This window comes from Telmatherina bonti, assembly GCF_933228915.1.
Source record: "Telmatherina bonti genome assembly, chromosome: 9".
In the NCBI taxonomy this organism is placed as follows: domain Eukaryota; kingdom Metazoa; phylum Chordata; class Actinopteri; order Atheriniformes; family Telmatherinidae; genus Telmatherina; species Telmatherina bonti.
Genome location: NC_136627.1, coordinates 19,368,721 through 19,390,648, shown reverse-complemented (window position 1 = coordinate 19,390,648; position 21,928 = coordinate 19,368,721). Strand labels below are relative to the sequence as shown.

General features: G+C 40.3%; 1 protein-coding gene across 1 annotated transcript; it reads left to right on the top strand.

Annotated features, from left to right (window-relative positions):
- Positions 1–1,268: 1,268 nt before the first annotated feature.
- On the top strand, positions 1,269–10,040 carry fzd4 (frizzled class receptor 4). The gene is made up of 6 exons (XM_079246381.1): positions 1,269–1,889; positions 4,426–4,563; positions 5,166–5,546; positions 5,700–5,845; positions 6,742–6,989; positions 7,168–10,040. The coding sequence occupies exons 1-6, from the start codon at positions 1,629–1,631 to the stop codon at positions 7,584–7,586; spliced, it is 1,593 nt and encodes a 530-aa protein (XP_079102507.1). The 5' UTR covers positions 1,269–1,628; the 3' UTR covers positions 7,587–10,040.
- The last annotated feature ends 11,888 nt before the right edge of the window (positions 10,041–21,928 follow it).

The window sequence follows — 21,928 nt, the reverse complement described above, 5'->3', positions numbered from 1 at the left end:
ACAACAAAACCCAGAAAAATAGAAACTCGTGATTTTCAGTTTTTAGCTTATTGTTTCTATCTCTAGCATATTTAAACCATTTTTGGGATGAAATTAAGATGATTCCTTATGAACTCTGTTTAAATGGGAGTTTCTTATTGCCCACTCTTTCTTTCTTTTTTTGTTGCTCATGTTTCTGATTCGACTTCAAATTAAAGGGGCATATATTTCAGAGTCAAGGTGAACTTCTGCTTTATTGCACATATAGTGTGTATATTCATTTGGGTCAAAGAATCAAACATTTCATTTTAAGTAACTAGTGTTTGGACATATGAAGTACTTTTGTATCTACTCAAATATTAAGAATCTGCTTTCTACGTGCATCTCACTTCAGGTTGAGATTGCAGCTCATTTGAAAGTCAGATATCTGTTGTGTTTTTAAAAGCTCTGCAGAGTTCTTGAGTTTGATTACACCTGGCAGATGCTTGAAGAGTCTCAGAACTGTACTTATCACTTAAATCAAGTGCCCTTCAAGCTTCCCACCCCCCAGATCCACCCCAAACACTTTCTCACCCAAGTCCACTTCCAGTGCTGAAAAGCCAAAACAACACTCTTCACTGCTAGTTTCATGCTGTAAAAGAGAGGCCTTCTCCCAGGGTGCCACGAGCAAACAAAACCTATCCAGTATGTGCATTCATTGCGATGCAAAACAGATTTCCAATGCTTCAGCATCACTTAAGGCCCTACTTTCAATTACAATGTCATGAGCACTTAGAGCTGACGGGCTTTTAGAAAGGGGGAGTTGAACCTGTGGTGAAGTTCCAGACAGCCTTAAAAAGCCATTAGGGACTTTGCGGATAAAATGAAATAACCATGCATAAATACATACTGCATAAATATAGATGTTTTCTAAAAATATATGTAAGCCACCACATTAGGTAGCAAAACATACACGTTTTGGACACTCAGTCAGAATTTGTTTGGGAATGCTGAATGATTCTCTTTGCAGGAAGAGCAAAACAAAGCAAATACAATGAGAAAGGAAAAACATGAAAAGGAAATGAGACAGGAGAAGGCAAAATAATAGAGAAGGAAAGGAAAAGGGGATAGAGAATAGGGGGAGTAGCTCGATGCTGGCTCTTCTTTTATTCTTTTAGGTTCCCGCCCTCCTGGCCAGGGGTTGGTCAGCGAAATCCAACTCCTGCGCGTGGATTGGTCGGATCTCCTTTTGGACAGGGAAAATAGTCTCCCTTCACAGACACAATAAAGTTCACCAGTGGACGCTTGCAGGCAGTGGGCGCAAAATCAGAGCCGCAGATGTGACTAGGTTCTGCGCTGCGCCGCAACACACGGACTGACTGAACGTGGAAACAAGGAACGGAAGATCGATCCACTATGTAGCTGTTTAAAGAAAACGCTGATGACTATTTAAGCAGATACAGATCTCCCAGCTTTCTGGATATTTGAATGGCTCTGAGTGGGATATCATCTCCTCCTTAACGCACGGACGGACTACACGCGCTCCACTCCTGTTGGACCGTATCCACGTGTCTCCGTTTCCAAGGCGACCTCATCGTGTTTGTGGAGATAATTACTACTGTGCCAGAACTTCCAGAGAGAGAGAGAGAGAGAGAGGGCACCCGCTCGGTATGGGGGGAGGCTCGCCCGGGATGTCGCTCACCGTAGCCGCCGTGCTCCTCCTGGTCTGTCCGCTCTGCGTGGTCAACACTTTCGGCGACGAGATGGAGGAGATGACCTGCGACCCGATCAGGATCAGCATGTGCCAAGGTCTCGGCTATAACGTCACCAAGATGCCCAATCTGGTCGGCAACGTGTTGCAGTCGGACGCGGAGCTGCAGCTGACCACGTTCACCCCGCTCATCCAGTACGGCTGCTCCAGTCAGCTCAAGGTACCGGACTGCTCTTCTAACACATTACAGCATATTGTGTGTTTTTTCCTTTGTAAAGTACACGTGAAAGATTATGCTGTCATGTTCAGCCGTAGGAATGTAGGTTCTGGTCTCTTAAAAAAAAAAAAAAAAATTTTTTAAAAGCCTGTCTTGAGTCCAGAAAGTGTGCTATATTTGTGTGTGTGTGTGTGTGTGCGCACAGAGACATTGGAGCAGAGTGTGGTCCCAGAGCACATGACAGGAAGCTACCAGCAATAACTTTACAGCCTATTCTGCTCAGACTGATGGTGCCAGTAATAATAACCATATTATAGATCGTAAGTGGGGTGAGAGGGGGGATCCTTGCGTGCCCTCTCTCCTGTTTTGCCAGACTGCCATGCTAATTTCATTGAAAATGCCCCCTCTGTCTGTTGACATTCTGAGTTCATGCCCCACACAGCAACAGCTGAATCTTCAGTGCCTTACGCTGCACTGTCTTCTTGAAAACAATGGTGCCCTCAGTGTCCTAAGACAAATGCTGCTTGTTTGACTCATGCACTCACGTAGGGAAAAAAATGATCGGTCCAATTATGCATTTCTGAGATTTTACTTTAGACTATAATTGGAAAAACTAGTGACATAACATGATTTATTAATTTTTTTCCTTTGGGGACAAAATGAGAAGTTAGTATTACAATACACTAACACATTTAGACAAGTGCATTTGCACACAACACATACTACTACATCATTACTGCAGCTTTTTTAGAGCCGTATCTGGGTGTGCAGCTGTTGTGAAACAGTGGTAACTAATGTTTTGGCATGTTGAATTGACATAGTTCTTAGGAGACATGCAATGTGTGAGAGAAGAAGGCAGAACAAGGAGCAACTGTGGCATAAAATCAGACTGCCTTCCACCAGTTGTAAATTGTCCAGTAAGTTTAGCTGACACCCATCTCTCTCTCTCTCTCTCTCTCTCTCTCTCTCTCTCTCTCTCTCATTCACATACACACAGCTAAAAAGGGAGAAAGGGGGGGAAAGAGAGATGGGATCGCCTAACATTTGCTCTAATGGGAGGCTTCCTGACTGGTAACCGGAGCAGCTTTTAGCACTGAAGTGCCAGCACTCAGGTTACAGGGGGGAAAACACCCAGAATGTGTTACATTGCCATCATTGCTTGGGTATGCATAACCCACCGTGAGAAGCATTAGAAATTCTATTGCATGTAATTCAATATCCTCAGCTTGTATAAACCTTTGTGAGTGTGTAAGCCGACACATAAAAGCTGCCCACAGACTCAAACGCGGGGCGGCTTGGTTCATTTGTAAACACTGATGATTTCATTTCCAGTCATAAATGGCCGAGAACAAGTAGCTTATAGTAAGTTTGGGGCAACTTATAGTCATTATCTGTGGAAGGAAATCAAATACTGTCTCCAGATCAGTCACTCTGCAGCAACCCAGACACTGATTAAAAACAGGTTTAAATAGAGTTGGAGTGGTTTTGTCATTGGATAGTTCCTCATAGTCTGTGACACAGTAAGTATTTGCTTTTATCACATCTAATAATGACAACACCCCCCCCCCCCTCATTGCATAATCAGTTTGTAGATATTAAACATAACAGGAGCTCAGTGGTTCAATTTATTCAGCATACACTCATTTCATTGTGTGTTTAGTGTTAGAAACACAAGCTGCTGCTGAGATCACCGATGTTAGGTTACTTTGCAAACTAATTCTCATAGACAGTCAGTGTTGTTTAACATCCCATGTGTATTTATTACCCAACCTTGACACACTTCTTGGATTCATGTTTCATTTGGGCTCAGCTCAAGGACTGCAGTCTGTCTATCACTGGACCAAGGCTGCAAGCCCTTAACATTTAACTCTTTATCGAGACCTGATACATATTTAGTCAGTTTTGAATTGCAAAACCCCTTCCTCCCAACACCAGAATAAACACATAAAACATCTGTTTGTGTGCTTTATCTAAGAGCAGCGGACTCTCTGTATCATGAGCCTGGCACAGTTTAACACTTCGGCTTCTGGTAGATTTCACAGTGGATTCATGAAATTACTTCAGAATTTCTGACCTCTGCAACCCCAGACTGGCTCATCTCCCACATCACTCGCATCTCAAAAGTCACATACAACTGTTCGCTATCTTAATAAGCACATCTGGAGGATCTATTTCACAGGGGTTGAGGGGATTGTGAAGCACAACAGGGCGCATACCCTCAGTGTAATTATGTGCAATTTACATCCTAAAGATGACAAGCTGTACATGTAACCTTGAACCAGGTTAGTGATGGTTGAGGTTTCTCACCAGAAGCAAAGATGAAAAGCCTGTAAGTAGAAATAAAGATACACTGTAATGAAAGATAAAGCAGATAGTGAGAGTGTTCTTAAGTAGATGGAACCACATGCAAACCCACCTGATATAAACCTACTGTGGTATGTAGAGTGAAAAAAGCTTGTCAGAATGCAACCATTTTTGCAACATAGAGAAACAAGTAACATTTTAAGCACGTTAATATTTTATCTCTATCTCTTTCCAGTTTTTTCTCTGCTCAGTTTATGTGCCCATGTGCACAGACAAGGTCCCCATCCCCATCGGGCCGTGTGGCAGCATGTGTCTATCTGTCAAGAGAAAATGCCTCCCGGTGCTCCATGAGTTTGGCTTCATATGGCCGGAGGTGAGTAGCATCATCATGAGAACCGCTTAAAAACACAAAAATGTTTTCAAGGTCTGGCTGATGGGCCCGGTCGCAGGTTTTTGATCATTTCGTACCATTGCTGCATGAATTTTTCCAATCCCCTGCATAAAACAGCGATGCTGAAACAAACAAACACAGTCTCTCTACATTTGAGGTTTGTATGGTGCTCTTTTAATTCTGAATTCCCTTCTGTTTAGTGAAGCATGAGGGGAGCATAAGCAGCAGCAGCTGTTTATCTTGAGGCATTTGTATTATTTGACCAGCTAAACTTTAATAAGCCTCTTTGACATTAATCCCCGTGTGTTGACTTCCGTAGCCAAACATCACAGCACCACTGTGGGATCATTTTGGTTTCAACCAGATACAAAAGTTAAAAAAAAAAAAGAAAAAAAAAAAGAAAAACACTGTTGCTTCTGTAAAAGTATTACTGCCATAAAATGGACCAAAAGAGAAGAAAACAATATCTTTATGCTTGGCTGTTTTATTTCTATTTTATGATCTTGAAGCAAGCTGAGCCATGTGAATGAAAAGGATTTTTTTTTTATGATTTGAAGTTCATTTCCATCATTTTTTCTCACCAGGTGCTCAACTGCAGCCACTTCCCACCTCAAAACGACCACAACCACATGTGTATGGAGGGTCCAGGAGATGAGGACACTCCTTTCCAGCCAGTCCGCCACCCTCCCCATCAGGAGGAGTGTCTGGGATCTGCACCCGACCAGTACACCTGGCTTAAACAGACTGAGAGCTGCGCTCTCCAGTGCGGCTACGACAGCGGGCTCTACCGACGAGGGGCTAAAGTCTTCACAGATGCCTGGATGGCGGTGTGGGCCGTTCTGTGCTTCCTGTCCACCACCCTGACCGTGCTGACCTTTCTCTTGGATTCCCAGCGTTTCTCCTACCCCGAGAGGCCCATCATCTTTCTCTCCATGTGCTGTAATTTGTACAGTGTTGCCTACCTGGTAAGTAGGCGATCTGGTGTGTTTTTGGCAATAATCAGACAAGCTCAAAATGGCTAAAACAAAACTAAAGAAAAACTTTTAATGAAGATAAAGATCTGCTTAGTAAAGCTCAGCCTTTTCCTGTTATTAATTGAGCCACACCTTCATTTTTAGGTGCGATTGACTCTCGGGAGGGAGAGTGTTTCCTGTGACCTGGATGTTGCCACGGCACCAATTCTGGTACAAGAGGGATTAAAAAGCACGGGCTGCGCCATTGTCTTCCTCCTCCTCTACTTCTTTGGGATGGCCTCCTCTCTGTGGTTCGTTCAAACACACTCCTCCGTCTCTTTGTCCCAGTTTTCCCGTTGTAATCAGCTGTTGTGAATGGCAAATGCTGGAACAATTGGAACACGAGACTGGCATCCTGTTTTCTTTAAAATCAAGCTATCCCATCTCATAACCCCTGTACGAGTTGGATTTGTTTCCACACAGGCAGAAGTACCCTTTCTAAAAGCGCCACTATTCGAGTGCGTGCTGGACCGACGTTGCAGTGGAAACACACTGCTGTCGCAGCTCTTTTTCTTCCTTTTCACTCAGCCCTTGTTTTCCTGTTTGTCTTCCTCATTGGGATAAGTAACAGGCCAAGGACTTCACTCTCCCAAAGTATGATAACAGCCCCCGGTTATGTAGCTCGTGACATCTGCTGTCATGATAACCTAATTACAACAGAGGACTGCCTGCGCCCACCTGATTGGTTATGACAACATTTTGAGATGCTCCAGCAGGGATCAGAGACCTAAAAGTCTGCTTTAGCGTCTTGTTTCCTGAAACACATGATTTATATTCACTATAAAAATAAGAAGAAGAGTATTATGGCCATTTGTGACGACTCATCTCTGGATGTATTGCAGTGTTTTGGGAGGGTATACGTGGAAAGCCTGTCGTTGGGTGGACAGCAGAAAGAAGAGCCATGGCATTAAAATGTGAAGTAATGCGAGAAGGAGGAGCTAAGGTGAAGGTGGAGGAAGCAGCGGGGGGGCAAGCCGCCTGCACCAGTGGCTGTGTAGAAGCAAATCAGCTTGAATCAAGATCAGCTGCTATCAGCTGATGTACATGGATTGAGGACTGACACTGACTTCATGATCTGTCTGAAATAACACTATACTCGACTGTAGGCCTGAGCTTGTTTCACTCTCTTTTCCACTGCCTCTTTCAGGTGGGTGATCCTAACCCTCACTTGGTTTTTGGCGGCTGGACTGAAGTGGGGCCACGAGGCGATTGAAATGCACAGCTCTTACTTCCACATAGCAGCCTGGGCCATCCCAGCGGTTAAAACCATCGTCATTCTCATCATGAGACTGGTGGATGCAGATGATCTGACTGGGCTGTGTTATGTTGGAAACCAGCAGCAGGAGGCACTCACTGGCTTTGTGGTGGCACCCTTGGCTACATACCTTCTCATAGGTAATCACAACACACTGGTATAAGTTATTCATAGTTTATTCATGTCTCATCATGACATTTTTCTCACTTTTACCATCATATTTCTTCAGCGTCTCCAATTTTAATTCTTCAGTTCATGAGCTTGATTATGGTTTTTCTGTTTTTACATCACACTTCTTCCCTTTTTTTCCCCCCTCAGGTACTTTGTTCATCTGCGCTGGCCTTGTGGCTCTTTTCAAGATTCGCTCTAATCTGCAGAAGGACGGTGCCAAAACGGACAAGCTGGAGCGTCTAATGGTGAAAATTGGGGTGTTTTCTGTTCTGTACACCGTCCCAGCATCCACCGTCATTGGTTGTTACCTCTACCAGCTCTCTCACTGGGGAGAGTTCAGGGCCAGCACTCGGGACTCATACGTTGCATCAGAGATGCTTCGAATCTTTATGTCGCTGCTTGTAGGCATCACATCCGGGATGTGGATCTGGTCAGCAAAGACTCTCCACACCTGGCAGCGTTGCTCCGCCCGGCTGCTCAGAGACAGCCGAGCGAGCCGAGGTGGCAAGAGGGCACCGGGCGAGGGCTGGATCAAACCGGGGAAAGGCAACGAGACGGTGGTATGAAAAGAAAGTCAGAATGCAACTGGACAGGAATGACATTCTGCGTGCTTCTCTTGTACAGAAACTCACTCTGCTAAATGAAGAATGGAGAGATTGAAAAGATGAGAGTGGGCTCAGAAGTGACACGGGAATGTAGCCGGACTTCCTCTAAGAAGCCACTGGATATGACAGCATCACATGAGCTCCCTGACTGTTCTTCACCGTGTATCTGGGAGGGGTTATGAAGGCCAGAACAGGCTGAGTCATACACTAGCAGCAAGAGTAGCTTCTCTACCTCTGTTAGAAAGCAAAAAACATGAAGGAAAAAGAGATTGAAAACGTAGAACAGACTTATCAATATGTAGACAGGGCACACCAATAAGCTGATCGGCACCATGCCTGCTTCTCTGTCTCTTTATCTCCAGAATCCTCTGCAGAAGGGACTGACCCTGCGGAGCGCAGTCAACCTGAATGCTGCTGTGTCTTAAGGGGCTTTTGAAGTTTAAAATTTTTACACTGGAGCTGATTTTATACAAGTGTAGGCTGTGAGTTTCCCAAAAGCAAGTGATACCCCGATTAAAACGTAGACATCAAAGCGGCAGATTAGCTGTAATGAAAATCTTAATTACTGCCTTGCATCCTCAAATTGTTTACATGTTAATTTTTTCGGAATTATATGTGTTTTATAGTACAAAAAGTACAGGTGATTTTTTATTGATATGAATATTTGGGACACGAGCTCTGAGCTGTAGTAATGCACTATAATTGTTTAATATGTGTAGTGATGGAGCAGCAGTGGAAGGACTGTTAAATCATTTTACAGCACAGTGATGTTCACAGAGCCATTACCAGGGATAGTTTAGGGAGGTTTTTGTTTTGGTTTTTTTTTGTAATTATAAGCGCTGTAGACATTTCTCATAAATATTGTGAAGGCAACACAGTTGCAGATATACGTACCTTTAAGTACATGGTGTGCCTGTACTGGCCCCCAAAATTAGGGCTTCAAAGCTTCTGGGAAATGTATGCCTTTGTGTTTCACCTCAGTGGTTTGTGAGAAGCTCAGCTAACTTCCAATGATGTGTGTAGTTTTCTTGGAAGCTCTGTACCTTATATCCTCTTGGGTTACCATGAAATCCAGGAAATTTAATTATTACCCCTGCCCTTTTCCAAACATTCTCGGCAAGTTTAAGAATAAGAAGCCATGGGACAATCAGTTGCCAAAATACACATTATGCAAAAAGGAGAAAAAAAAAAAATGAGTTATGCATTTGCTGATACACACAGTATAGTGGGAGGAAGGGAGGATAAATGTATTTTTTCTCTGAAGATGAAGACATAGACATGCATTTTCTCAGAGATGGCACCAAAAGACACCACTATTAGCTAACCTGTTTGTCTGCTGCTGCCATTGGTCACATGCCAGCATGTGTCTTTCTGACCTTGCCTGATACATGAAGGCTCATTTCCCAGACAATCGAGTTCTCCCTGGAAGAGATATTTGTACCTTTGTAAAATTTCATGGACGTTAGAGATGAGATTACCATTTATTGTCTCTGGCAGTTGGTTTTAATAGTAGACTTTTATCACCATTTTAATTTAGCAGTTCCTTGCAATAAGTGCAAGCTTTAAATACAATAAGTTTGTTGGTCCTGACTCATCCTGTCCTGCAGTTACCAAACTCTGAAACTGCTCCTGTCTACTTGCCTGACAATCTATACAGCAGAACATTTGCAGTCCAGTGTGTGAGCATTTGTATGTATTTTACATGGTATGTGTCACTCTAGGCCTTTTATATTCTTGTAGAATATTCAAAAGTCTTGTTCTGGGCAATAATATGAATCTTTGTACTTATGCGTGTACCAAGATAGTGCCTCACACAGCGACTTAGGGTTTGTTTTTTTTTCCAATCCTACATTTACCCCTAAATATGTATCCGGCAATGGTGGTTCTTGTGAAACCTAAAACTCTGGAAAAAAAAACACCATTTCTAAAACCAGCATACCTCAGAACACTTATTAAATTTCCAAAGTCAAACAAACATTACATTCACTTAAAGTGAATTAAATTAACCTCTGACCACCTCCCCTCTGAGCTAATGTTGTTTCCCTCTTAAACTGTCTTCATGTTTTGGCTGTCTTCTCATTTTATGACCACACTGAGCTTCAGGTGACATTTCCAAACAATCACAGAATGTGCCTTGAAACACAGCGAATGTGTGCAACGCCTTCATTACTGCCAGCATAGATTTGTAAATGCTTTTGAGAAGCCCAGACGTGAGCAAGCCAGGGCGGATTGTAGCCTTTAAGGTCTGGACTGCTCCCTCATGTAGAACACTCCTGTTCCCTGACAACTTCATTTGTGTATTATAAAAGAAAAAAAAACCTAATTTATCCTTGTAAAAAAAGTGACAAAAATTTAAAACTTGTTTATTTAAAACACTTTTGTATCAGAAGATGAATAAAACTTTTTTTGATTTCCTGTTTGTTTGTTTGATTCTACATCTATGATCCTCAAGTGCACTGGAGAAGGGGTGTGTACATGTGTGTGTTGTTTTTGTTGAGAGAAACTAAATTAGGGCAATTCATAAATGTATGTTTTGGTTTTTTTTGTTGTGGAAACTTTAAAGTTTTAATCAATGCAAAACCATAAAATTGTTGCATTTGTACTGTAGTACAGTCTAGCACTTCTGTCGTAGAGCTCAGAATACAGACCATACCATTAATAATGATAGTAAAGCCTCCCAGTACCAATCTATGGCCAGTTCATGGACTTGAACTTGGGTCTTCCAACCACAAGTCCACTTCTAACCACTGGCCTACCACTCCCCTAAACCTTTAAATCAATCAAGTCATTAATTTCCAATTAAATAGTAAAAAGGCAAAAGATCTCACATTTTAAAAGCTAAAACTACACATCACCTAAAAATTATTTCCCTTCAAGAGAAACTAGAAATAATCAGGATTTCTGCCTCATTGAGGTGTGGATTCATTTATACTATTTTAATATTTTTATTGTGTAGATGCTATAAGAGATGCCGACAGAATTTATTTGTATTCTTGTACAAGGACAATAAAGCTTTTATTCTATTTTAAAAGCTACAAAAGGCAGTTAAGAACAGGAAGTAAGGAACAGGAACCAAGTGTAATATATGTACTGCTGCAACCCCAGAGCGTGTTCAGTTTCACAGCTTGACAATGCTGCCACCTTTTGTCTGAGGTGACAAATTAGGTTTTGGTGCTTCATTAAACAGCTGTTTTTAAACATCAGATTGCACATACTCAAACTCTCATAAGTGTGCCAATGTTGAATATTTAAAATGCTGTGGCTTCATTTAGATAAATTTTATATAAAAGGATCCTTTGTTTTTCAGTTCCTCCAAATTAGGATAAGTCTTGTTCTAGTAATATTAAATTTGCTTTGAATTAACTGTAGAAATATGGATATTATACCATGTAAACGGTTGTTTACCACTAATAGTAACTATCACTTCGACCTTGCAGTATGCATAATAAAATCTCAACATTGAGGTATTTAGATGTGTGTTTGTTTTGGTTTTTTTTTTTTCAAATTAGTCAGGCTGTAATGTACACATAGAAGGGAAATGTTTTGGAGAAAGACATTATTCTACCCATGTTTGTGTGTGTGTGTGTGTGTGTGTGTGTGTGTGTGTGTGTGTGTGTGTGTGTGTGTGTGTGTGTGTGTCTGTGCTTCCAGAGCAGATGGAGTCATAATTTCTAAGTGTGCAGCTCCGATTGCCTTCCCGCAATTTACTGAGTAAATTGAGTGTTTGTTTAAGGGTACGCTCAAAAAACCTGAGGTAAAGGGAAAGTGACAGCATCTACAAGTCTATTGTTTCCAGATGTGGCAACACTAACACACACGGACTCTTGCAGAGAAAGTACAGGCTTGGGAAACATGTTCACAAACTGGCAGGAACATTTATACACACACATGCAGTAAGAGAGGAAGTTACAACAGTTCTAACATTTTGAACCTGCTCACTGTTTTGTTGTTATGTCTTTCTGTAACTTTATGCGTATTTACTTCGTTTTACTGCGTGTTTAAGCACCAAATTTCCAATTTTTTTCTGAAGTTTTAGGTTGTTCAATCTCTAGGGTTCTACAGTGATTTTGATGTTTCTGTGGTTAGTTGGAGACACAGTAGTTTGTAATATGCAAGTCTTTAACAACTAAGAGCTAAAACAATTAATTGACTTTAAAGATTAAAAAAGAAATAAGTGACAGCTTTGTAATAATACCTCTGAATATCCACTTCGATTGAACAAAACCAATCGTAAAACTGAATGCAGTTTTATGCAGTGAATGCAAACCCATTTACAGTTTTTTTCCACTTTGTGACAGCATAACATGTTCATTTTTTTAAGAGCTGAAATGTGAAAGTGCCTTATTAAAACTCCTTGGACTAATATTCTGGGGTATTTGTTTGCAGAGCTTCCTTATTGCACAATTGTGAGCATGCAATAGGTGTGTTGTTGCTTGTACTGTTGTGTGTGTGTGTCAAGGGGGAGCTAAGAGATTCAAGTGCAGAGTAGATGAGGCAGTGTAAAATAGGTGGAGGTGTGTACCATGGGACAGAGAAAATGAAGAAAAAGACAAGCGGTGGAAGAAAAATGAAATCATGGAGGCCAGAGAGAAAAGTGAAAGGGATCCATGGAGAGAAGAAAGAAAAGGAAATCTGTTATCGTCCAGCAGCAGAATGCTGCAGCTGTTCCTTCTCGGAAATGTTGAAATCGTTTAACCATTCTGCTCAGGATCTATGTTGTATGGATAGTTTGGAGTAATGGCCGCCACTAGGGATTCTGGGTGACGTAGTTGTCTTGGCCTATGAGCCAATTTGGTGCAAGAAGGATTTGAAAATGTCGGTTCTCAGGCCAAACATGTTAACGAGCTGAGACTGAATTCCAAAAGCCTGGCCAAGGGAGAGATTAGAGAATTATTCGCCATCAAGCTAAAACAGAGAGCTCTTTATGCATGGCAGAGTATGTAAAAGACTGAATTTATTCTGTGGAAAATAAAGATGTATTCAGTGTTGAAGGTCATGTGAGATTTTTGAGAAAGCTTTGGTATGTTTTGACATAGGTAGTGAACCGATCAGTTACAATCAGGAAAATCCTGATTGTATTTAAACACTAATTTAAATCATTCAGTACCTCGCTGGCTGTACAGAAGAAAACCAGTCTGCAGAGTTTGAGGTTTGCTGCTCCATGATACAAAAAACAAAATGTCCTATGCTTATCTACTTGTGTCTTTACTAAAGCTGTGCATTCCTCACAATGTCAGATTACTTTATAAGCTTCATGTGGCTCAAACAACTGACACTGTACGCTGCCATCTCAAATCTCTTCACATGGGACGCTCTCATGCCAAATGAACTGTTGCTGAAACAGTACTGCAACACTACAGTGCCTTTACAGTGCCAAGATGAAACCTTCCTCAAGTCTGGCAGACATTCTACCGACATCTTTGTTTGTGAAGGTTTTTGATGTAGTTGGTCCTTGGGTTGTTAAATTGATCAATCTTTCATTGGAATCTGGCTCAGTCCCCAACTACTTCAAACATGCAGTGGTAAATCCCACCCTTAAAAAAACAAATCTAGATCCTGCGGAACCAAGAAATTATAGGCCCATATCAAAACTTCCTTTCCTTTCTAAGATCTTAGAGAAAGTAGTGGCTGAACAGCTAACTACATTTTTGGAAGAAAATGATTTTTACGACAAATTTCAGTCAGGTTTCCGCAAAAAGCACTCCACTGAAACTGCCTTATTGAGAGTTTCAAATGATGTGATGATGGCCGCTGACTCTGGTCGCTACACAGTTTTGGTTTTACTAGATTTAACGTCTGCCTTTGACACAGTGGACCATGACTTATTGATTTATCGACTTAAATCAGAGATGGGTTTTTCTGGGACTGTTCTTCAGTGGTTCTCCTCATACATAAAAGGTAGAACCTTTAATGTTGCGGTAAACAATATAATGTCTCATGTGTCTAAACTGTCGTGTGGAGTGGCCCAAGGTTCTGTCCTGGGACCTGTTTTGTTTCTTTTGTACTTATTGCCTCTTGGCCGACTTATTTGTGGTTTTGAAAATGTATCTTATCACTTTTACGCTGATGATATTCAGTTGTACTGTTCCTTCAATGATTCAGAGTTTTATTTTTTATCTATGTTGTTAGAATGTGTGTCCTGCATTAAAAACTGGCTCTCCTCAAATTACCTTCAGATAAATTCTAACAAAACAGAAACTCTGATCATTGCCCCTGATAAAAAGATACCTATGATCAAAAACTATCTTGGTGCTCTGGGATCGTCTGTGAAAACCAGTCTCAGAAACCTTGGGGTTGTGTTTGATCAGGCCATGTCTTTGGAGAGTCACACCCGACAACTGACCAAAAACAGTTTCTATCATCTAAGAAACATCTCTAAAGTAAGGAGGTTGTTGTCAAAATCAGATCTTGAAATGATCATCCATGCTTTCATCTCGAGTCGCATTGATTACTGTAACTCTGTTTTCACTTACATAAATAAGACAACTCTAAATAAGCTTCAAATTGTGCAGAACTCTGCTGCCAGACTTTTGACAGGTGCAGCCAGAACAGCCCACATCACCCCTGTTTTGACACGTCTTCATTGGCTTCCTGTTAAATTTCGCATAGATTTTAAAATTTTAGTATTGACCTTTCAGGCGTTACATGGTCAGGCCCCTCAGTATATCACCGACTTACTATGTCCATACTCTTCTGGACGCTCTCTTCGGTCTTCTGGCCAGAACCTCCTGAAGGTTCCAAAAACTCGTTTTAAAACTCGTGGTGACCTGTCTTTCCAGTCTGTTGCTCCCAGACTCTGGAATGAGCTGCCTCTGTCCCTTCGTGTGCTTGACTCTGTGGACTCTTTTAAAATGCAGCTAAAGACTCTACTGTTTAGAAGAGCTTTTGGTTGATTCTTGGATGATTTTAATTTTTGCTGATTGTTGCTGATTGTGTTATTGTACCCATTTTTATGTACAGCACTTTGTGATTTTTATCTGTGAAAAGCGCTTTATAAATAAACTTTACTTACTTACTTACTTACTTACTTAACCTTTGTTAACACTAGATGGCACACTTTGTTCAGACCACTACACACGGGGCTTTCAAAGTTCAACCTAACTTGTGGTTTCTTGAGTTTCTGACAGAGAAATGGGAGACTGATCCTTGGGGCTCTTTATAAAACTAGATAAATTAGTGGTGGCCCCCAACTATTCTGTAAATGCAGGCTGCATCTGGGCTTCCGATGGTGCATCAGCTGCCTATTTTTTCTTCTTTTTTTTCCTGCACTGGAGCATGGTGGTGCCTGTCCCAGCTGAGACTGGATGAGGGGTGGGTACGCCCTGGAAAAGTCACCAGTCTATCATAAAACAGACAATTGTTTAGCCTCACACATACTGTGAATTCAAACTCAGTGGTTAACCAATCATGTTCCTCCTTGGATGGTCAGGGAAACCATGGTAACTACATACATTGAGCAAAAATAAAAAAAAACAACCCTGAAGTACAACAAGGTTCTTACCATTTACATACTGTGCATCGATATACATCAGATTACTAAACAGATCTCTAGCTTACAAAAGTGGAAGGGTCTAAAACTCCAAACTTTTAGAGATAATGAAAAAAAAAAACTTAATTTCTCCTAAAAGAAAGTTTTAGTGTCGTAGGAGGGGTTTCTTTTTTATGTATTTAGGTCATTTTGGTTTTAAAATGAGTCACTTCCTGTTGCCAGGAGGCAGAGAGGTGGTGTTGGCAAGATCTGGACATATGGATGTGTTCAACATGGAACACTGGCGAGGACTGAGTGTTAAATGTAAGAGTTAGTGGATACCATGCTTAATAATGAAGTAGCAAATTCTGAGGAGGTGCCAACACATAACCTCAACTTTGAGAAAGTTTTTGTTAACTTTTGATCCATACACATGCCTCCAGAGTGTTCAAACCATTTTTTGTCATAAATACAATAAATCTGTTCGGGGAGTTTGTTAAATGCAGTTAAAAAAAAAAAAAGAAGGTAAATAAGGACCCAAAAAAATGTCACTTTTGAGACGTCTGACTTCCTGTTTAGTTTAGCCTACAGGTCCAAAAAGCTTTTCAGTACATCCTGGCATGTTCTCACAATGAATTTTGTCCAGGTCAGTCAAAGCAGTTGGTAGGCCTTATCAATTATGTGATTGTAATGGTTACTACAGCATACAGCAGTGGTTCCCAACCTATTTTAATTGAGGACCCCCTCATACACATACTAAAAAGCTATCGACTATCTACTCCTCCCAGTGCTGAAACTGTGCTTGATTTTATGCTTTCGAAAGAGATATTCTCACCATAAATAAATTCTTTCTGACCCTAATCCATAAATAAAGCCAAAGTAAAATTAATATAGCTTTTACTTTGTTCCCCTTAAGATAGGGACAATGTGTGGACATTAATCCCAATGGCTCTGTATATTCCAAGCCTCAGGACCCCTTTTGCACTTTAAGGATCTCTTTGGGGATCCTGGACCTCAGGCTGGCAACCACTGCTGTCGAGCCATATTTAGGTAATTAGGGGTGTGTTTTTGTAATGTAATGAAATGAAAATCATAATGAAAATCATAGTTGCAGAATATTTAGAAACCAGTGTAATGTAATAATACTCCATGATTCTCTTATTAGGTCTGATTATGATGATAAATTCTTGGATTTGACTGTTTGGGTTCTCATGATTTTCATTTGAGTGAGTCGATACTTTGTTGGCACAGTTGTATTATGGATGCCTATGGATGTCTGCATATTTGAAAGAGACTGCTCTGCTTTGAGTCAGTATCTGATGAGTAAATAACTGTGTCATATGATCTTGGGGACTGTTTGGTAAACAAAATAGTTTTGATAAGTGTGCAAATAGAATAGAAAAAAAAATTGAAAGATGTCCAGTAACTTTTTAAAAAGGTGTTAAACCAAATAAAATAAAATATATAAAACACTGCGTTTGCTAATCTCCTGACCTGCCCGTCCTCCTCTTTTCATTATTCAGTCTTTCTGGTAGTGTTCTCTTCATGTCATGATTACATGATCCTTTTTAAAGGATATTGCTGTTGAAAGTGGGAAGTGTGGAGAACTGTTTGCACCAGGAGAGACAACTCCGGTGCTTGAATGTTGCAGTCCTGCAAGTGTTGGGAGTTTCCTGCTGCAACACACATCACACACATTAAACTTTATTAGACATCAAATTCTACACTAGTCTGCTAATTACCCATTGATTTTTGTCAGGTGTGTTGTAGCAGGAAAACTCTGGAGAAATGCAGGACTGCAGTTTCCTCCCTGGTATACTCCAGTACAGGGGTGCCCAAGTTTGGTCCTCGAGATCTATCATCTAAAAACTTTTAGAGACAATCTGAATCAAATGAATTGCTCATAACCAGGCCTCTGGAGAGCTGGATGACATCTGGATGACATGCAGAAGAGGGAATTCAGCTATCTGATTCAGGTGTGTTGAACAAAGGTTGTATTTAAAATGTGCAGGATGGTAGATCTAGAGGAAGGAGATGGGTCTTGGGAACTCCTGCTCTAATAGAATCTGACACTTCTGAATTATTTGCCTGCATATTAGTTGTTGCTTGAGGGGAAATACTGATCTTGTAAAACACCCAACTGCATTTATGCCAATTAGCATAATGTCATGAAACAAATGCTGATAGTTTGCAAGTCAATGTTGTTAGTTTCTTTTATTTGTATTTATAACAAGTTATGTGATGTACTTGAACTTCATCTAAAAATCAAGGTGCATAAAAGCGCTTGTGAAAAATACATAAATAAAGTTTCTCTCTTCAAATATAATCTACTTTCTTGTGTTACCAGCTTCAAGGAATTCAAGGAATTAAAATGAAATAAGACTACAGCTTGCTTCCAGCCTCACATCTATTCAAACCCATTCACCACCGGAGGGTGATCAGCTGGCAGTGCGGCACATTCTTTATCATGATCCATGCTAGTGTCCAGAGCATATTGCTTCAGGTCTTGTTAACAACTGCAAAGTTAATCACCAGCTAAGAGAGCTTTGACACTAATTGCATTTATAAACCACCTGTATTCTGTATTCTCGGAATGGCACAGTGAGTATGGCATTTTTTATGTCAGCACTTAGTGTCCAACTCTGGATCAGATTTTTCCCCTGAGAAGTGACAGTATTCACCACATTCCCATGGCAGTGTGTTCTGTCATGTTCAGCATCCTATTCTGCTTGATCTAAACTGCTCTGTTCAAACCCTGAACACTATCCTCACCCTTTACCTTGGAGCTGGGGAAAGTGTCTTATCCTTCCAAACTCAGATTTCTGTGAATGAATCTGGGACGTTTTGTACTTAGACTGTGGTAATCGATTGAATCCACACTATAGAGAATAGCATTCAAATCTCAAGTACATGCACACACAGTTGAATATAAAAAAAATGACTCACAAAAGGACACTGAAGCAGCCCTCTTGAGGAATACAACATCATTTTCATGCATGTAGAGCAACTACCCACAGTGAGGTGAGTGATCGGTCTTACTGTAGGGCAACAGGGAATTAGTCTGCAAAAATCAATAAGAAATTTAAATGTCAGACAAAGCTTTAATGTCAGTAACATAAAATCGTCAAGAAAAAAACATCACTAGCCTCTCATATTGATCCATAGATGCATGAATGCATTCACAAAGACATTAGCTGACTAATCTATCACATACAAATCATGTAAGCGCTTAATAACATTTTAGTTTCACTTGTTTGTGTGTATTCCTTCACATTTGTAAAAAATGTGATTTAAGTCCATCAATTGACTATTCCTCAAAATTTTAATTCCCTTAAGATACTACACATTAATATAACTTAAGCTAAAATGTGTTATTATAATTAGTTATGTGTTTTTTCTCTAATCACTTAGTCTTTTAATCACATAACACAAAGGCTTTCTCTAATATATAATTAAACTTCCTTTTGTGTTGTCAAACTGTGCTCTGGGACTGTCAGTTGGCCTTTTACATAAGATTTGCAAAGTGCAAAACTAAAAGTTTGATCATGTTCAGGAACAGCTATGAAGTTCATCATGACATAAAACACAGAAACAGCAACTATGAGGTAAAAAAAATAAGGACTTAAATGCAGAAGATCTCAGTCATAAAATTCTCCAAAATGAAAGAAGGTTCTTTTTTTAATCATTTGGTATTTTACTTTTGGTAATGCTCCTCCTCTACATGTCCAGCCAGTCATGACTGACATTATGGAATGAGAGCTTGGAAGTGATGTGCAGTGGAGCATAGTGGTACCGCACTCATCCTATCAGTTGCTTACAGATGCAACTATAACGTCTGGCTGAAGTTCATATATAGGCAATCAGTTCATGTGGCAAGCTTTGCAAGGTTTGGTGGTTGTCAAAGAAATAATCCAAAAAACTAATTTTGGGTGCAAAATCTGGAAACAATGCTAAGCTGGGCTAGGGAAAAGGCAAATACTGTGAACAAGTTTTTGCCAAATGAAAAAATCAGTTTATACTGTAAATCTGGTCATCGGGGAAACATAAGCTGTGTTGGAATTGTCTATTTATGTAATAAGTGAGCTGTGTAGTGAAATTTGAGATTTCATTCTGAAACAAGTAAAAGCAACACACACATCCCAGATGAGTTAAGCTGTGTGCTGAGCCCAGAAGGTAATCAAAGATGAAGAAGTAAAGTCTGCACATCAGAAAAAGCTCCTTTGAGTTTTGATGTGATGTTTCAGGCACCAACCCAACTTCAGATATACAATAGGCACAGAGACACATCTCCATATGTGCAACCTGCAGGCAGCAGAATTCTCCCTAAATCAGCGCTCTGACTGCACCCCAATGCATCGTGGACCTCTTTGAGATTATCCTAACATGAAATTTTTCTATTATATTTCTATTTACAGATGCTGCACAAGTTTTACTTCCCTCTTTTGTGGACTCTTTGAAAAGGACATCATTTTTAATCATCACCTAAATCTGAACCTGCACTTTTATTTCCAACTGCCCATTGATGACAATTTCTTCATTTAGATAGGCTCTGAGGCCCAACTCAAATTGTTACATCATTTTAATAACACTCACAGCCAGCACTTCAAATTAATGGAGTCAAAGATCAGATGAACTTTTTAGATATTTTAGAGCACAGACACTCCAACAGAGTACTAATCTCTACCTTTAAGTACTAACAGAAACTCTACTTTACATGGACAATCTTCTAATCCTATCCCACGCAAAAAGATTTGTAGCTCAGACATGGACAAGCTGGCCTAAGTCTCTGACCTTAAAGAACGCATTCTCAAAAGACAATACAGAGATGGATGACACATGTGTGCAGTTGTTTTGACAATCTTTTACAATCTCGGTGCCTAAACAACACCAGCTGTAAAGCAACTGAGCCTAAGATAAACTGTGATGCAGTACTCACCTCCAGGCAGAGAATTTCAACACATTATTCAAAAACACGGCACATCATTGACTCTGATCCTTCTCTCAAATGCTCCACCGCATCTCCTATTTGTCTTTAAGAGTCCTTCCAACCTAAGAAATACGTTATTGAGAGTGCATCATGCACTTGTAACCCCACATGCCTTTTTTACAAACAGTTTCCTCTGTGAATTAGATACTGTATATTTCAACTGCACTCGGTGTAATTTTACATGCAAAACATCAACTTTCAATCATCCAAGGATTGGAAAGCCTTACGATATCAAGGGGTTATTTTTCTTGCCACACTAAAAATGTAATATATCTATTCCAGTGCTGTGTAGCCTTGCATATGTTGGAAAAACAAACAAGACCAATAAAAACAAGAATCTCTGAGCACAGTTCTGACATCAGAAACCGTGATGCAGTGATATTGATGGTGGTACATTTTACACAAGCCTCGAACAACGTCTCTTCTCTTATTAAACTTGTTCAGCAGCCCCTCATGGTGGCGACATTAACTCTCTCATAGTGAAAAGGTATGCTGGATATACACTCTGGACACTTTGACCCCTGTAACGGAGCAGTTGCCCGTTACCTGAAGTGTTTTAAGTATTTAAAAGAAAAATAATAAAAATTTAGTAAATAATGGTGGCACATTTGGGTTTTGGGGTTTAGGCACATTTGCACATTGTTCATATTTGTTTACAGTAAAAATCCAATCATGGAATCATGCAAATGTTTGTTTATCAATATTTACTGATGTCATTTGTTTTGCAGATAGCCGTGGAGGAAAAGAATTTAGGATTAATAGCAGATGTGTGTAAATGTAGATGGTAATGGCTTTTAGCTCACCAGGCTGGTGTCCTCTTCCTGGGTTGTCAGGCAAATGTTTCTCTAAGGGCCTGAGCACTTTTTTAAAGATTCCAGGAGAGGCCATGAAGCAGATGGGTGGGGCTTAGGCCATGGGCACTTGAGTTTTAGGTTCGGGAAATATTTTCAGGTTTAGTTATGTAAATCTATACTATCTGCGGGTAGGTATTTTTATATATTTATAAAATTCATTTAGGGAGTTGTTTTACAGTGTATTAGAATGTAGTCTGTTGTATGGGAAGCACCTCTGTTGGGTGGAAGGTGGTTTAGCCCAATCAGCAGCAGCAGGTATGAAATAGCGCCATTTGGCTCATTGGTGAGGGCTGCTGGTGGAGGTGAGGCTGCTCCACAACAGTTGGTGAACGTCTGGTCTAATACTTACCCCTGCAAAAAATAAAGGCTTTTGAATTGGAGTCTTTTGAGTGGGTGTCACTGATTCCAGCCGCTCAGAGGCAAGCATTCTTCACAACCCCTGGAGGTCTTGATGTAGATTTTGAATAGAGGGTTGTGTTTTTTTTACTGATTTTTATTGTGATGAAAGAAAGATGTTATTTCCAGTTAGTTCTCAAATAAAAACAGCAAACTTGTCCTGTCAATCTCCTCGGATCTGTCGTGTATCTGTCCTGCTAGCTTGTATCTAACTGGTGAGTGAGTACCAGTGGCATAGTCGTGAAGCACTGATGCATTCAAGTAGCGTCTCATCTGCCTCCTACTGCAACCCCCTAGTGAGTACTTTACATAGTAAAGACTAATTATTAAATGAGTGAGTGAGCTGATAAGTAGACAGTTGAAAAAGAGTCACATAATTTAAAAAAAATCTGGCCGAGAACAGAGATCTGATACTCCACATACTGATTATGTCCAGGTGTGGATGGCAGTAACAGAGCAGTGGGGTAGGTAACTAAACACAGAACAGGTGTCAAGCAAACAAAAGACATAAAAGCAACAGAGATGAGCATAAAATCCACCTGAAAATAAAACAGAAAATGAGTGAAAAGAAAAAAATTTAATAAACAAACTCATGACA

What these genes read in the sequence shown, in the direction of transcription:
- fzd4 (XM_079246381.1), top strand. Translation starts at nt 1,629, where the DNA reads ATGGGGGGAGGCTCGCCCGGGATGTCGCTCACCGTAGCCGCCGTGCTC. An exon ending in TTGGCTTCATATGGCCGGAG is followed by an intron (nt 4,564 to 5,165) that starts GTGAGTAGCATC and finishes TTTTCTCACCAG; the next exon opens with GTGCTCAACTGCAGCCACTT. An exon ending in TGTACAGTGTTGCCTACCTG is followed by an intron (nt 5,547 to 5,699) that starts GTAAGTAGGCGA and finishes CTTCATTTTTAG; the next exon opens with GTGCGATTGACTCTCGGGAG.